Below are 17,139 nucleotides of genomic sequence, written 5' to 3' on the forward strand. Positions count from 1 at the left end.
TGGAGGCTTAACGCTATGACTGTGTTGGGCATTACTGTACCTGCAGTTAACCTGTTTGAACCGTACAGTTTGAACACCAACCGTTGGTTCCACAGCTTCACCTGTACGCTGCCAGACTAATGTTCATGTTGTAGTTCAGCTTGCCAGGCTGGCTGTGGCCAGGACCAGTCAGCATGCACTGCAGACATTTCCCAACTGTTGAGGCAGTAACATGTGGTTGGTTCCCCTCTTCTTTCTGCAACTGGGATGGCGTTAATCTGTGGCTCGATTTTCTGCTTCTGCAATCGTGCAGATAAGGAGACCTGTTTTACAACCCTGTCTGAACACTGCTGATGGGTTGTCATTTCACAAGTGCCCACACCTCCACCCTTCACCCTCCACCCACCACCCCACCCACCCCTTTCACCCCACTGGACATGCCATCTCTGCCCTCCCCTCACCACCTCATCTCGACACATTGCCACAGTACATCGCAACCTCCAACCCACACGATTCTGTCCCTGTCCCTGCAACAACACACGCACGCAAGCACGCACGCACGCACGGACGCACACACACACAAACGCACACACAAACGCACACAAACGCACACGCACACACACAGACATCACAACCCCTAACCCACGCGGTTGTGTCTCTCCCCTCTCCTCCTCATCACCACGTTCCTCCCCCCCGCCTCCCCAGAGGGTGAACAGAAGATGCTGGCTAGCCCATTAGAGGAAGTAACAGCCTCAAAAACCACTGCAACAACACACACACACACACACACACACACACACACACACACACACACACACACACACACACACACACACACACACACACACACACACACACGTCCCACTTCCATTTCCTGAGAAGCCTATCGACACCAAGCAAGAATTGGATGGTTTTGGTGCGGGGAAGTCGGTGTGTGTGTGTGTGTGTGTGTGTGTGTGTGTGTGTGTGTGTGTGTGTGTGTGTGTGTGTGTGTGTGTGTGTCTGTGTCTGTGTGTCTGTGTGTGTGTGTGTGTGTGTCTGTGTGTCTGTGTGTCTGTGTGTGTGTGTGTGTGAGAGGGGGTTGATAATTGGGCGATGGTGGGGGTGCCAGACAGTTTGGGGAAGCGTGTGTGTGTGTGTGTGTGTGTGGTGGCGTGGGGGGGTGCGTGTGTGTGTGTGTGTGTGTGGGGGGGTGATAATGGGACGATGGCGGGACTGTCAGGCAGTTCTCATGCGGCAGACTCCCAACTCTGGATCCTATTGGCAGGCCACTTCCCTTCCGTTTGGGACGCAGACGTTTGTCTTGTTGTATGGCGACACATCTCTCAGACAGACCTAGAGGGGCTAAGGCAGTGGTTCTCAAAGTGTGGTCTGGGGACCACTGGTGGTCCGCGACAGAGCTCAGGGCGAGCAAGTGGATTTCTACTTTTCCAAGACAAGCTAGCAATAGGCTATATATTTGTAACATAATTACAAAGCGAAACATAGCTTTTCACCACAATAAAACAGGGTTGTGATGTGTATAAAAAGTAAGTGATCTGCAAATTAGAAGTGGTCCCTAAACATTTTCGGGGGGAAAAATTGGTCCTCTGTCAGAAAAAGTTTGAGAAACACTGGGCTAAACCATACGCCTAGGAAAGCTGAGAAAGGGGGCAAACGGGTCACTTTCCCGGGCCCAGGGAGAGAGGGAGGGGGGCAGAATTGGGTCCTCATTACATTATATGTTATGTATTGTGTGGTGGGGCCCTTTTTGATTACTTTGTCCTGGGCGTGGCCAAAGCTGCCATGCGGCCCTGAATATGCTTTCATGTTGCAGCAGTACAGCAGCCGTCTCGAGATTCCCATCCGTACAAATCTGCTCTTGGCCCGGGCTCTTTTCTTAATTGCCTTGGCTAAGTGGATGATGGGTGTGAGATGGAGGCGAAGGGAGCAGACTCTTGTTATTGGGTTTCACTGGGGGCTACCTCCTTGGTCGTTTGTCATTTCATTCTGGTAACCGGCGACAGGGAAACTGACAAGTGGAGGCAAAGGGGTAGGTCTCCTGGGCCCAAGGAGATGGAGGGGCCCCAAAATAGGTTCCTCATTAGATTCTATGTATTGAGGAGGTGGATCTTTCAGAGGATTTTGTCCTGAGCCTGGAAAAAGCTGTCGACGGCCTTGACTTGCAAGAAGTATTTTTCAAGGGTATCCCGGGCGAGGGGCGGCCCAAATAGCTTTTAACGACCTTGTTTGAATGCTATTATTTAATTTCGGCACCGATTTTCTTCCACCCCCTCACAGACCTCACAGACGCTCTTTTGCATAGTTCATCTCAGGATCTCGTTAATGGTGAGGGAATGTATTCGCCAAGCCAGAGAGCAGAGCAGCCAAGTGGGTTTTTACTATTAACCCTGGTGCAAATGGAGCGTCTCTTAAAGGTTTTTTTCTTTTCTTTCTTTGTTTTGGTATAGCGACTGACGAGGATTCCTTCACCAAAGTTTCCAAGTGCCAAGCCCAGAGTGAATGAGACAGAGTGCCTTTGTGTAGATTTAAGATGTCTTGCAGGACGTCATAAAAAATACTGACGGTCGGGATCACGGCTCTTTGTTCAAGGGGTCACAGAGTGTTTTGTCTACGAGAAAACCTGAGAGAGAACTCAAAGCTTTTTGAAAAGGCCTGTTTTCCGGGATGATCCATGGGCCTCTGACAGATAAAGTGCAGTCACCGTGGAGGCCAGACAGACAGCAGCTCTTCACTTGGGTGGAGAGGCACACTGAATCCCAGCCAGTGCTGGGCCAAATCTCAGCCGAAGCTCAGCAACAGTAGTATGTCAATGTGGTGCTGTGGGATGCTTCAGTAGCGTTGCTGCATGGTCTGTATGTGTGACTGATCCTCCAGCTGGATGAATGGCCCAAAGCCCAGGGGCCAGAGGAGGTGAGAGCCCACAGAAGAAGCCTTTCTCCCTGGCCTGAAATGACCCCATCGCCTCCTGCCACCTCTGGAGGTCTGGAGGTTCTTCTTTTCCTCACACGGAAAAGGAGAGGCTTGTTGCCATGCCTCAAAAGACATTATTTATTAGATTTAGTTATTTGAGAGAAGAGAGATTTTTAAAAAAAAGTCTAGGGTTGAACCCAGTGATCTTTGGCTGAAGGTTCCGGAATGGAATGTAGGCAGTGGTTTGATTCTGGAACATCCATAATGGTTCCAAGGTTGACCATGAGAGCAGAAGATGTCGTAGGCGGACAGGAGCAATGGGAGAATAACACAGTAAGAACTGACAAACAGATATTGAGCAGGAAATACTGAGGAAGAAGAGAAAGCTGAGTTGTAGGAATTAATGTCAGGAGCATTAGGAGCTATACATCATTCTGTCTTGTTTCATTTACTGAGCTATAAACTAGATTGTTTTACCTGTAGTTATGGGGCTATTTTTATATTTTAAGACGACTGAAAATAAAGCTGTATCACTACCAGTATATTTTTTATGAAGTTAAGAAGCTTGGTGTCTTTGAATTAGTTATTCTACCCATCAATGTGGATTCAATTGCTCCCAATAACTGTTGATACATTTTTTGAAAAATATCTCACAGGTGGTTAGAGGGAGCATTTCTTTCCCTGTTGATATGAAATGGCAGAAGGTAGGAACAATTTAAAGCACCCCATGAAATTTAAGCACGTCAGTATATCAAATTTTATGGGATAGTTTTTCTCGTGCACAGATCTTTAACCCTTTCATGTTTATTTGATATTATCTCTGGATGTTCTTCCATCCTCAATAATGCTATCTGTTACCTGTTTTCGACCAGAGGTATGTGAGGAGTCTCATTCATACAGATCATGTTATCCGAAAAGTTTAGTTGTGAGAAACTGGACATCTTCTGTACTGTCCAGATTTAAGGGGACCCTGTTGAAAACGAGATGTCACATCTCAAGAGGCATTCCTCATGTGCAAGTGAATAAAATAAACAAATTCCCAGAGCTTGTAATATGTTTCATTTGTCAATTGAGGAGTGTTCAGGTTTGTGTGCAAGAACAAAAAATATTGGTCAACACTAACTAGCTGTTTTTTTTTATTTATTTTTTATTTCAGTGGTGTATTGAAGGTTCAGGCTCAGGATTGTTTTCTACGAGGCCTGTCAGTGCTTTGTAATGATGTTGACTCTGCATGATTCATCTGCCACATCTTCAAAGCTTTGTAATGATGTTATAATGACAGTGCGTGTGGGTAGATGACGTGACGTGAACATTTTGCTGTCACAGGCTCTTAAAATTAAGTAAATTCATGCTTTCGAAATTGTCAATGTTTTAAATGATCAAACTAGTGTCCATGTTGTGAAAACGTAATGTGTAATAAAACCAGAGTTGAAATAAGTATACTTAATTTTGAGTCAAATGCCACATTTGTCCTATGGTGTGACTGTCACAAGCCTGGTTCTAAATGTTATAACATTTTTAAATAAATAATCAAAGCTCAGTCATTACTCTAAACAATCCTGGTATGTTTTTCAAGGTGTCTATTTTGGAAAGTGGCTATGTTTAATTTTTTTCTCCAATTTTTCTGAGACCATATGGACTTATGAAACTTTGTCACAGAAAACAATATCCTGTGGTGTGACATCACATTTTTGGGTAATTCTGTGGATAATTATCTATTGTTGAAGCTCCAGCTGTTCTTAAATTGTGACTTCAGACCCTTAAGAAGCCAATAGCAAGGGTGGATTTTAGTTTTTTCTCTCAGAGTTCTTCAATCAATCAATTACGTTTTGCTACCACAAGATGTATTAGTTTTGTAGTCCTTTGGTGTGACAGCCATAAAATACATTTTGACAATACTGTATATTTTTATATTTTTTCTTATGTTTATGTATGCAAATGCATCTTACTAAAGGTGAAATTGTATTTCATTTGGCAACGACATGGCTTTAAATTAACTCAAAAGCTCAAAAGTCCTATGGTGTGACGGTAAAAGTCCTGTGTGACACTTTGGAGTATCACACCAAAGGACAAACAGGTCACACCAAAGGACTAGATATCTGTGAAATAGCTTTTAAAACAACTGGTAGTAAATTTTTTGTTTGTTTTGTTGTTTGACTAGATAGCCTACATATTGTGTATTCAAATTACTTATTCCTTTATTGGCCATTAGAATTTATACTTTGATGCATTGTTGATGAATATTTGCTGTTGATTTTAGACACTGTCAAAGGATATAAAATGTCAATAATGGTGCTTTGAAACCATTGAATATAACGGTAACAGTGAAGGAAAGATGAATGAGAGAGTATAGAGAAGTATAGATGAATAAAGTATGCTGCGGAGAGCTCAATATATAGCATAAATGTACTTCCCAACTTGAGATACCAAACAGGCACTGGCCACTACACACTACAGGTTCAATTGTGTGACAGTCATAGCATACCTACAAAGAGGGTGAGGTGTGATGGTCATGCCAAGGTCACACTTCAGTATGACTCTTATGAGCTCTGCAGGTTACATTTAATGACCTCATGGTTGTCATTAAGTGTTAAGATAGGCTGATAAGCTATGACTCAAAGACTTATGAGTGCAAAGTGTAGGTCCATATCGACAACAACATTACATTATGATCAAAAGACAAAATAATCATGTTGATACATTTGTTTCTGGCTCAGTTTTGCATTTCTGTCCTTTAGCGTGACATGAATGTCCTACGGTGTGACATTTTTTAAATGCTTAAATATTTGTTTGAACTTAACAATATTTTTGATAAACACTGAATATTGCATTAGGGAAGAACAAATTATCATCCCTGAAAAGTTAGTATAAATTCGGACAATTTTGAAAATTTAAAAAGAAAGATATCCCTGTATTTCCTCGAAGGTTTCTAATAAGCTCACCTCTAATGAGGAAAAAAATACTTAAATGGTAATTTCTCATTTAATTAACACTTTAAAAAATTGCAATAAATATGAAGAGTGTAACAATGTTCATAAAACTCCATCAAGCCATTTCTACATTACTTAATATATATATTTCTTAACGTCACACCAAAGGACATATTTTCAGCAAATTGCTTTATCAACGTAAATAAATAATCAATTAATAGACCTACATTGTGACCACTTGGATTTTTTGAAAGATCAATTGCTGCACTACGTAGACATATACTTTTTTCCCTCATAAACAATGTTTTGTGAAAAAAATGTTTTTTGCAGCCTATCTGTCATCTACCCGTGTACACATTGGTGTCCTTGGCCAATGTAGCTGGCTGATTCTGATGCTGTATGTCACCTCCCCTGGAAGAGATCTCCCGATAGAGAAGGGATCTCTCGTTCGTTCGTTCAACTCCAATGCCGTGTCTTTGTGAGGATGTTGTAAGTCCATGTACATATTGCTGCACTTGGCCACTGAAGCTGATTCTGATTCAGATTTTAAAAGATTTATATTTGTGTATCTGTTTTTCACCTTTATTATGATACTACAATAAAGAGTGGGACAGGAAATGAGTGAGAGAGAGAATCGAGAATCGAACCCGAGTCCACAGTGCAACAGGGCAGTGCCTTAGCTGTTTGAGCCACGGCCAAGACCCTGATTCTGATTCACACATCTCTAGGGCTGTAAATCACAGCCTCTATAACGATATGATTCGATATCGATTTCTTAAGGCAGCGATTCGCTTATTTTCGATATTTAAGAAAGCCCTACGGCAAAGGACCCGGGCCGGGAATCGAACCCGGGTCAGCCGCACGGCAGGCGAGTGCCCCACCGGTTGTCCACGGCAGGGCCCGTATTGATTATATTATCTACACCCCTACTTGTCTCCCCTCTCCTGCCAGGGATCTCCCGGATGGAGAAGGACAAGGGAACCCTCTACGAGCTGACGTTCCGCGGCGACCAGAATCAGGAGTTCCGCAGACTGGTGCTGTTCCGTCCCTTCGGCCCGCTGATGAAGGTCAAGAACGAGAGGGTGGACACGGCCGGGGTTCTCATCAACATCGTGGTTCCACTCTCGCAACGTGCAGACAAATTCCGCCAGTTCATGCAGAACTTCAGGTGAGGGAGCTAACTGATTTAGAGGGTCACTGTTGCTGGTAACAATTGATTTTAGGGTTCACATGCATATAACTGATATGACGTATAAGACATGTGTTTGGCAAATCACAAACACGGCACACAAATCAGCCATTTGTTAGACATGTTAGACATACACATCTTGACCATTTGTTAGACATGTTTTCATCAACATCGTTGTTCCGCTCTCGCAACGTGCGGACAAGTTCCGCCAGTTCATGCAGGATTCTAAGTGAGTAGGAACCAACTGATTAGAAGTGCTGGTAACAATTGATTTTAGGGTTCACATGCATATAACTGATATGATGTACAGTAGGCTATAAGACACGTGTTAGTCAAATCAAAACACAACACACAAATCAGCCATTTGTTCAAGTTATTACGAGCCATTAGACAAGTTCCGCCAGTTCATGCAAACCTTCAGGTGAGAGAACCAACCGATTTAAAAATAACTAAATAAAAATATAATCAAATAGAATAAGTATATAAGTGCCTATGTGCCTCCACAGTGAGTTAGTTATAGTTTTTTTTATATTTTGAGGGGGATTCTTGCCTTAATTTGACCGTGTAGATCAGTGGTTCTCAACCTTTTTTGAATTAACACCCCCCTGGGCCTCATCAAAAGCCTCCCAATGCCCCCCTTGACTTCATCATAAGCCTGCCAATGCCCTTATTATTAAAAAAATGAATGGACTAATACCCCCCAATGCCAACTAAGCACCGCCCCCTCTCAGCTGTATCCTTCTCAACGCCCCCCTAGAGCTCCCCAACGTCCCCTGGGGGGCTGTACCACCCCTGTTGAGAAACACTAGTGTAGATGGTGACAACTGACAAGAAGCAAGTGGGAGAGAGATATGGGGTTGGGTTGGGAAAGTAACCCAGGCTGGATTCTAATCTGGATAGCCATAGGCATGCAGCCCATTTGTGGTAGGGTTACGGTAGTGCACCACAGAGTCCCTGTTATACATATTAATGTTTCATTTTGTGGTTAATATTGTGGTATTTTGCTGTGTTTTTTTTTCAAAAATGATGTATCATACTAAAACAACTCACCAGAATATGAAATTGCCATTGGTGCTCTGCGTAGACTGAAGGTTTTCTGTTCTGCATGAAGTATTTTTTTTTAATATTAAGTCAGATCATTCTGTTCATTAAATCATTTGATCAGACCAGCATGAATATTTTATCGATGGTTTTGAATAATTGACAGTGAAAATCTTTTTGCCAACCAGTTAACAGAGCATGTATTAGGCTAACTCTATCCGAGTGGTCTGAAGCTTCAGTTGCATGCAGAGGCATTGGATAGCCTCAGGTTAAGCCCCCATCTGACAAGTTTGTTTTTATGGAATGGAATGAAAACCTTTACGTAGATAACTCTTAATTTGACGGGGTCTATATAAGGGTGTCATGTAACTCATAACAATGACATGACACATGTCATAAACATTAATGACGCAATATTGGTGTTGATGACTGTCTTCATAATCTGATATTCGTTTATTTTTGGAATGTCAAGTTGACACTCCAGTTTGAGTGTCATGACATTCCAAAAACTGAATGACACATTATGACAACAGTCATAACAACAGTCATGATGGTTACATGGCACCCTTAAGCCTGGCTCAGGCTAAATGACTATCGGCCATGTCAAACAGAGGGTTGCCATTTTATTTAAATTCTGGGGAATACAGTTAAGGGCAGTCCTCTTTTTTAATCCAGCTGACAAAAATGTTCAAAACATTACTAGTGAAGAAAAATGAAATATTAAGCATAGCAAATAAATAATAATAAAAAAAAAGTATGTGAGACATAGCCATAGCAAATTTACTTTGTGAGCTTACATCATACATTAATTGTGTGTAGTACTACACCTAAAACACACCTTGTTTAATTTAATTGTTAGCAACCGTTAGTGAGCTATTAGGCAATGGCTACTTGGGTGTTTATTGCAGCCAATAAGCCATTTATGTGTTATCATTATATCACTACGTATATGCCCTGGAAAACGTATATGCCCTGCATACCTCATAGCGGCTCAGTGGTTTATATAGTCGTTTATCCTCAAATTGCAATTGCAATCTCAAGTCTCCTAGGCGAAAACACAACACCAATCAGCACGGGCCATTAGTTGCAACACGATACAACAACAACAAATCCAGGCTTGAACTGAAGGCTGCCATCGCCAGTTGTTTTGCAGACAATTCTCTACCCCGCAGACACTAATTATCCCCTTTAATGCCATGAATTCTTTCTCACTGACTAATGGGGACGTCTCTACGCTACACAAGCCTCAATCCCAGCCACTTTTCCTCTTGTTGCTACTCCCATTTCACATTGTCTCCACATTCGCTTAATGCTACGGTATACCAGTGGTTGCCATACTTTTTTCTGTTGGGATCCCCTTTTGGACCCAACAATATTCTTTTTTTTTTAAAGATATGTTTTTTGGTCTTTTTACTTTATTTATGATAGTACAGTGAAGATGGTGACAGGAAGCGAGTGGGGAGAGAGATACATACAGGGAAGGGCCGGCAAAGGACCCGGGTCGGAAATGGAACCCATGTCGGCCGCATAGTTTACGAGTGCCCTACCGTTAGGCCACGTTAGGGCCATGACCTAACACTATTCTGTGGCCTGGCCCATATTCCAAACTCAGAACAAATTGTGGTAACACTTTATTTTAGGGATACATCTATTAGCACTAATACATACAATGTTAATGCCTGTGTAAGTACCTTGCACGGCATGTACTAAGCAAACGCTAAGGCCTACTAGGTCCTTACTAAGGTTAAATTGGTAGTAAATCCCTTATTGTGCATGAACAAGACATTTGCGAATACATGCCTAACAAATGTTTGATTTTGCTTTGTACATGCCTTACAAGTTACTTATACAGGAACACTGTATGTATTAGTGCTAATAGATGTATCCCTAAAATAAAGTGTTACCCAAATTTTTCATTTGAAATTCACAAGAAAAGTCAATGCATTTGCTAACGACTCAAGTGAATACTGTTACTAACGAATTCATGGAAAAGTTATAAAACAGCATATTAAAGGAATTGTTTTAAATTTACAGAATGGTTATTGAAAACATATATTCATGGTTTTATGCAAACAAACCCTTCTCTCTGTGACCCCCCTGCAATACCTCCGTCCTCAGGAGCATCCCGTTTGGAAACCATTGCAGCATATTTTACTGCTACTACTATACTCCTATAGTATATTATACTACTCAGTATATACTGAGTATAATATGAAGATCATATGGGGCTGCCTGTGGCATGATCTTAGGGGAGCTGTAGAACAAGACGATGCCCCTGGGCCATTGGAGGAAACCTGCTGGGTCGATGGTGGCATTAACACCTCTCTCTCTCTCTCTCTCTCTCTCTCTCTCTCTCTCTCTCTCTCTCTCTCTCTCTCTCTCTCTCTCTGGCTCTTTCTTTCTCTCTGCAAGCTGAGTCGACAGTTTCCTCTCATCCATATTTAAGTTGCTGTGAAGTAAAAAAAGAGGAATGTGTTCGTTATGTTCTCCTTTAAGCAAAACACACCGCCACATACCTCAGTGTATACACTGCACACACACACAATGCAGATAGCCATGACAAGACACGCACGCATGCCCCCACACACATACACATGCACTCAGGCCCGCATGACTGCACACACATATTCACAAAAACAGGAACTACTCCCTTTGTTTAGAGATTAAACTTTTTTCTGAAGTGCTTTGCCGCTCTCTGCCCACATGCAGTTAGCCTTTGGGAAAAAAAGAAAAAAAAATCTCTCCGCCTCCTCTGTCTGCTTTGTAATGGTAATCCAACAGTCTGCGGATGGCAGCAGCACCCGTGAATATCAAACGCACAGAGACGCATTATTATTTTTAGAATCTTCGCAACGACGACGAAGACCACCGATTGCACCCAAGGCGGCGCTTCAAACACTTTTCAGTCGTGCGGGGTACAATGAAAGAAAAAAAGAGAAAAAAATAAGGTTTACATTGTGTTTATAGAGAATTACCGTGGCTGGTGCTGGTGCTACAGTGGAGATTGTAGCTTCTGCCAACTTGTTTCCAAGTGTTTTGACACAGGTCAGCGTCACGCTTGCTGCTTGTTTGCTAATGATAAATGAGCTGGGTTGTTGTGCCGGGGCTTCAGCTGGGACGGGAGGGGGCCTGGCATTCCGTAAGCAGCTGGTGACCTCCATACACACACATGTACACGCACGCACACGCACACACGCACGCACACACACACACACACACACACACACACACACACACACACACACACACACACACACACACGCACACACACACACACACACACACACACACACACACACACACACACACACACACACACACACACACACACACACACACACACACACACACACACACACACACACACACACACACACACTCTTCTCCCGACAGACATGCACACACCACAAACCACACACACACACACACACACACACACACACACACACACACACACACACCATAACCCACACATAAACACAAGGACCCCCCCCCACACACACACACACACACACACACCCCCTCTCCCCTCCCCAGTCATTTTTGGTAAGTGTACTTCAGTGTCCTCCTCACCCCCACCATCAGCACGACAATTTTGGCATACCATCACCAGAATGCGTCCTCTTCAAACAGGCTGCAATTTTCAAACCAGGTTGTTGCCGTCCTCTGCTCTGCCTCTCTAGGAGTCATCGCAGGATCTGCAAAGGCATTCTGAATTTCTCTTCTCTTCTCTTCTCCTCTCTTCTCTTCTCTTCTCTTCTCTTCTCTTCTCTTCTCTTCTCTTCTCTTGTCTTGTCTTGTCTTGTCTTGTCTTGTCTTGTCTTGTCTTGTCTTCTCTTCTCTTCTCTTCTCTGCTTTTCTCCTCTCCTTTCTTCTCTTCTCTCCTCTCCTCTCCTCTCCTCTTCTCTTTATTCTTCTTTCTCCTCTAACTACCAAGGACTCCTCAGCTTTTTAAGATTCATTTCTTTTTTTATCTCCCAAGGTTAACTATCCTCTTTGGAAAGCATAATACTCCAGCAAGGCTTCAACCATCTGCTCTGAAATGCAGTATGCTGTACTGGCAGAGCAGGGTGGTGCTTTATAGTGTATCATTTATATCCCAAGTTCTCTTTTCAGATCCATATTGGATAAAATGATGCGGGGGCTGCTGTTTTTGTGAAGAGTATATACTGTATATCTTAGAGGACATTGTCATAATTACAGACAATTGGTCAGTGTGCAATGCAATGCCTCAAGCAAACTGAGCTTTTGCAAGTGCATTGCATTTCAAAGCATACCGACTTTTTTTTTTTTAGATCTGTGGTTGAGATTAGAGTAGTCGGAAGTTTTCTGCCCCCTAACTAGGGTTGGACTGGTAATCTGGTAATCTGGCATACAGGGCATCTTACCGGTGAGCCGGCCGCCCTCAGGATCCGACTTTGCTCTTTTTTTCGTATTTTCTTAGAGACTGGCCCACAATTCAGAGGGGGGTCACGCAAAATACCCGGGCCTTTTTTGTCCCAGCCCAGCCCAGTCCAGCCCCTAACGTTAATTGCAGCATCCAAAAGTCAAGTTACAAGTTACAGACAAGAGGGATATGATAATGATACATCCGCATTGACAATGTATTACATTACATCATTACACCTATAGCTGATCTGCTTTCATCCAAAGTGATTTAACAGCTATTTGTTTAAGGACAGACAGTGTAATGGTTACAGTACCTGGAGCAGTGTGGAGTAGGTGCCTTGCTCAAGAGCTACCTCAGCTATGGAGTGAGATAGGGAACAGAAGGGTGGGATTTGAACCTGCAACCCTCTGATTTAACCTCTATCTCCTTAACCAGCTATGGAGTTAGAGAGGGAGCGGAACGGTGGGATTCGAACCTGCAACCCTCTGATCTAAAGCCCATCTCCTTAAACATAGCCCACGGCTGCCCCTTACCATAAATGCATGCAAAGCTATTACGTCTAGGTGACCTCCACAGTATAGTTTATGGTTTAGGGGGGGAGGAGAGCATTACATTATGCTGATGCAGCGCAACCTGAAAGTGACCCCATCATTTGCAAATGCGGCGCTGCGAGCTTGTTTAAGTGTTGCATGAGTGTATATCATCAACATTATATAACGGCGTTTGGGTTTAATGATCAGGAAAATTAGCCCAAGAATATATGCATTGATGTATCCGACCTGACAAGCGCAGATGCTGGAGTTGTGTTATGAAAAGAAAAAAAAAAGAAAAAAAAGTCCAACTCCCCTGTGGTCCCCTGATATGATTATCTCTCACACACTGTTTTTGTGTGTGTGTGTGTGTGTGTGTGTGTGTGTGTGTGTGTGTGTGTGTGTGTGTGTGTTTCTTTCTATCTGTGTGTGTGTGTGAGTGTGTGTGTGTGCGTATGTGTTTCTTTCTGTGTGTGTGTGTGTGTGTGTGTGTGTGTGTGTGTGTGTGTGTTTCTTTCTGTGTGTGTGTGTGTGTGTGTGTGTGTGTGTGTGTGTGTGTGTGTGTGTGTGTGTGTGTGTGTGTGTGTGTGTGTGTGTGTGTGTGTGTGTGTGTGTGTGTGTGTGTGTGTGTGTGTGTGTGTGTGTGTCCACAGGGAGGTGTGTGTGAAGCAGGACAGGCGTATCCATCTCACTGTGGTCTACTTTGGGAGGGACCAGATGAGTGAGGTCAAAGGAACACTCGAGAACACGTCCAGGTGAGTTAACATGACTGTTGTGTGTGTGTGTGTGTGTGTGTGTGGCTATGTGTCTGTGTGTGCATGTGTATCTGTACATGTCTGTACATGTATCTCTTGTGTATGTGTGTGTGTGTGCGTGTGTGTGTGTGTGTGCGTGTGTGTGTGTGTGTGTGTGTGTGTGCGTGCGCGCGTGTGTGTGTGTGTGTGTGTGCGTGTGTGTGTACATGTGTGTGTACACATGCATGCAATGTGTGTCTTTGTCACACCTGGCGTGTGTGTGTGTGTGTGTGCGTGTGTGTGTACATGTGTGTGTACACATGCATGCAATGTGTGTCTTTGTCACACCTGGCGTGTGTGTGTATACTGTACGTGCGTGCGTCCGTGCTTGTGTGTGATACCTGCTGTGTGTGTGTGTGTGTGTGTGTGTGTGTGTGTGTGTGTGTGTGTGTGTGTGTGTGTGTGTGTGACTTGCTGCCTGTCATCTGTCGTGTGTGGCAGCTCTGGGGGAAGCTGAGCCTGGGGGTATTTTTCAACTGAACTCATCAAGATGAGTGTGTGCGTGTGTGTGCGCGTGTGTTTGTGTGCGCGTGTGTGTGTGCGTGTGTGTGTGTCTGCATGTGTGTCTGGGTGTGTGTCTGTGTGTGTGTGATGGGGGCTTGGAGAATGGTGGCGCACAGTTCTCCAGGGAATGCCTCCTCTTAAACTTTCCTCAAGGGCAACGAGTGTGTTTGTGTGTGAGTTTGCCTAGTTTGGTGTGTGTGTGTGTGTGTGTGTGTGTGTGTGTGTGTGTGTGTGTGTGTGTGTGTGTGTGTGTGTGTGTGTGTGTGTGTGTGTGTGTGTGTGTGTGTGTGTGTGTGTGTGTGTGTGTGTGTGTAAACACCCTTGAGTGTAGCTGTGGGAAAGTAGGCAGCCGCATCACCACGGGACCTTGCTGAGGAGAGCTAGTAGTGGAGACTCAGGCCTTACCCTCCTCCTGAACCCCCCCCCCCCCCTACTGTCCCCTCGTCTGTACCTCTCTCTCTCTGTCTCTGTCTCTCTGTGTCTCTCTCTCTCTCTCTCTCTCTCTCTCTCTCTCTCTCTCTCTCTCTCTCTGTCTCTGTCTCTCTGTGTCTCTCTCTCTTTCTCTCTCTTTCTCTTTATTTTTTTCTTTCTTTCCTTCTTTCCTTTTCATTTTTTCTCTTTGTGAATCTTTTCTCTTTCTTTCTTTCTTTCTTTCTTTCTTTCTTTCTTTCTTTCTTTCTTTCTTTCTTTCTTTCTCCCTTTCTTTCCCACTCTGCCTCTCATCTCTTTCTCTTCTTTCTGCCCCCCGTAGTTGCATTTATTTGTTTCCCCCCTCTGTCTCTATGTTGCTTGTTTACCCTTCTTTCTCTCTCTCTCTCTCTCTCTCTCTCTCTCTCTCTCTCTCTCTCTCTCTCTCTCTCTCTCTCTCTCTCTCTCTCTATCTCTCTCTCTATCTATCTCTCTCTCTCTATCTCTCGCTCTCTTTCTCTCTCAACCAATGGGTGGTTTAAAAGTCAAAAAGTCTTTCTCTCTCTCTCTCTCTCTCTCTCCCTCTCTCCCTCTCTCTCTCTCTCTCTCTCTCTCTCTCTCTCTCCTTCCCTCTCTGGATGATGGCTACGAGGCATCCGATACCAGACCCCATCAAAGCTCCATGTCTCTTTGACTCCCCACTCACAGAAATGTATTTATGTTGTGATCCAGACGAGAGAGAGAGAGAGAGAGAGGAGCAGCATCACTATTTCCCTCCACTTGTTTCTGTCTTTTTTGCCTTTCATGTTCACATCCGCGGGAGAGGGAGAAAGGGACGGAGTGAGAGAGAGAGAGAGAGAGAGACGGAGATAGAGAGAGGCAGAGGGCGAGAGAGAGAGAGAGAGAGAGAGAGAGAGAGAGAGAGAGAGAGAGAGAGAGAGAGAGAGAGAGAGAGAGAGAGAGAGCGAGAGAGCATGAGCATGAGCATGAGCGTGAGCATGAAGCGTAATGGGAGAAAGAAACAAAACCAGACAGACATGGCCAGGGTCAGTAAGACAGAAAGATATAGTGAAAGAGAGAGAGAGAAAGACAGGGTGAGAGAGAAGGGGAGAGACAGGGTGAAAGAGAGATGGTCAGACAGACAGAGAGAGAGAGCGAGAGAAGGTGGGAATTGGAGAAAGAAATAGACACAGCGGGTTGAGGGTGAGAGAGAGAGAGAGAGAGAGAGAGAGAGAGAGAGAGAGAGAGAGAGAGAGAGAGAGAGAGAGAGAGAGAGAGAGAGCAGGATTGAGAGAGAGCTCTAGATGGAATATTCATGATGGATTCTCAGCAGTGTTGCCAGATTGGGCTGGTTCCCGCTTGGATTGGGCTGCTTAGGATGGCCGTGTGCGGGTAAAAATGGCATTTATCAGAAAAACCTGCCCACTTTTTTGCCATAGAAATCAATAGAATTGGGCGGGATTTTGTACTTTTAGGCGGGTTTTGAACATTTTTTGGGCTGGAAATCATCAGCCTCATCTGGCAACCCTGATTCTCAGGGCCCCATGCTGAGCGAAGAATATTAAAGTGGAAAGAGGAAATGTGGGAACGAGAGACACACTGCAAATTGGACTGGTCAAGATTTTAATAATGTAGACCTTGTTTTCTTCCTCGTCTCTGGGAGTGTTTTTTTATAGTATGTGTGCACAGTTTGCATGCATATCTCGTACACACACACACACACACACACACACACACACACACACACACACACACACACACACACACACACACACACACACACACATATATACACAGAGGCACTCGCTCGTACACATACACACATGTAAACACATTATTTCTGAGAAAATTCTGGTGTTCATACTGGAGATTATGGTTAATCATGCATATTAGGGTAAATATACATGTTTATGGGTAAATATAGATGTATATATTTACACACACACACACACACACACACACACACACACACACACACACACACACACACACACACACACACACACACACACACACACACACACACACACACACACACACACACACACTCTGAGACGCGTACTGAAGCTTATGGGTAAATGTGCAGTATTATGCATATGGCACTGTACTGTATATTTATACGTATACACAGCCACATGCACATGCACCTACCCACATTCGCATACATACACTCTCTGTTTCTCTGTCTGTCTGTCACACACACTGGCTTGCACACACACTAGACACATGAATAATGAAGCACTAGTTTTCCTCCCCTGCCTCCTTCAGTGTCTATCAGTCTGCTCTTTCCATATATCTTCATGCACTGTTTACTACTGTAGGATACTGCATCGAGGAGGTCAGCCAATCCTTGGAGAGTGTGGTGTGTGAGGGGTGTGCATTAACAGTGTTGCTGTTGTTATTATTCACTCTTAAAGGGACACTGTGCAGGAATTGTGAAAAAAGGTACTGCAACTATGCT

At 43.9% G+C, this 17,139-nt stretch overlaps 1 protein-coding gene across 1 annotated transcript in view; it reads left to right on the top strand.

Moving 5' to 3' along the window:
• The window catches only part of csgalnact1a (chondroitin sulfate N-acetylgalactosaminyltransferase 1a), a 58,400-nt gene that overhangs the window by 11,026 nt on the left and 30,235 nt on the right, over positions 1–17,139 (top strand). Inside the window, exons 3-4 of the mRNA XM_063210149.1 lie at positions 6,774–6,990; positions 13,626–13,727. Of these exons, the coding sequence (XP_063066219.1) occupies positions 6,774–6,990; positions 13,626–13,727 (319 nt within the window). The remainder of the gene's footprint in view (positions 1–6,773; positions 6,991–13,625; positions 13,728–17,139) is intronic.

The sequence above is a fragment of the Engraulis encrasicolus genome, chromosome 11 (assembly GCF_034702125.1).
Source record: "Engraulis encrasicolus isolate BLACKSEA-1 chromosome 11, IST_EnEncr_1.0, whole genome shotgun sequence".
In the NCBI taxonomy this organism is placed as follows: domain Eukaryota; kingdom Metazoa; phylum Chordata; class Actinopteri; order Clupeiformes; family Engraulidae; genus Engraulis; species Engraulis encrasicolus.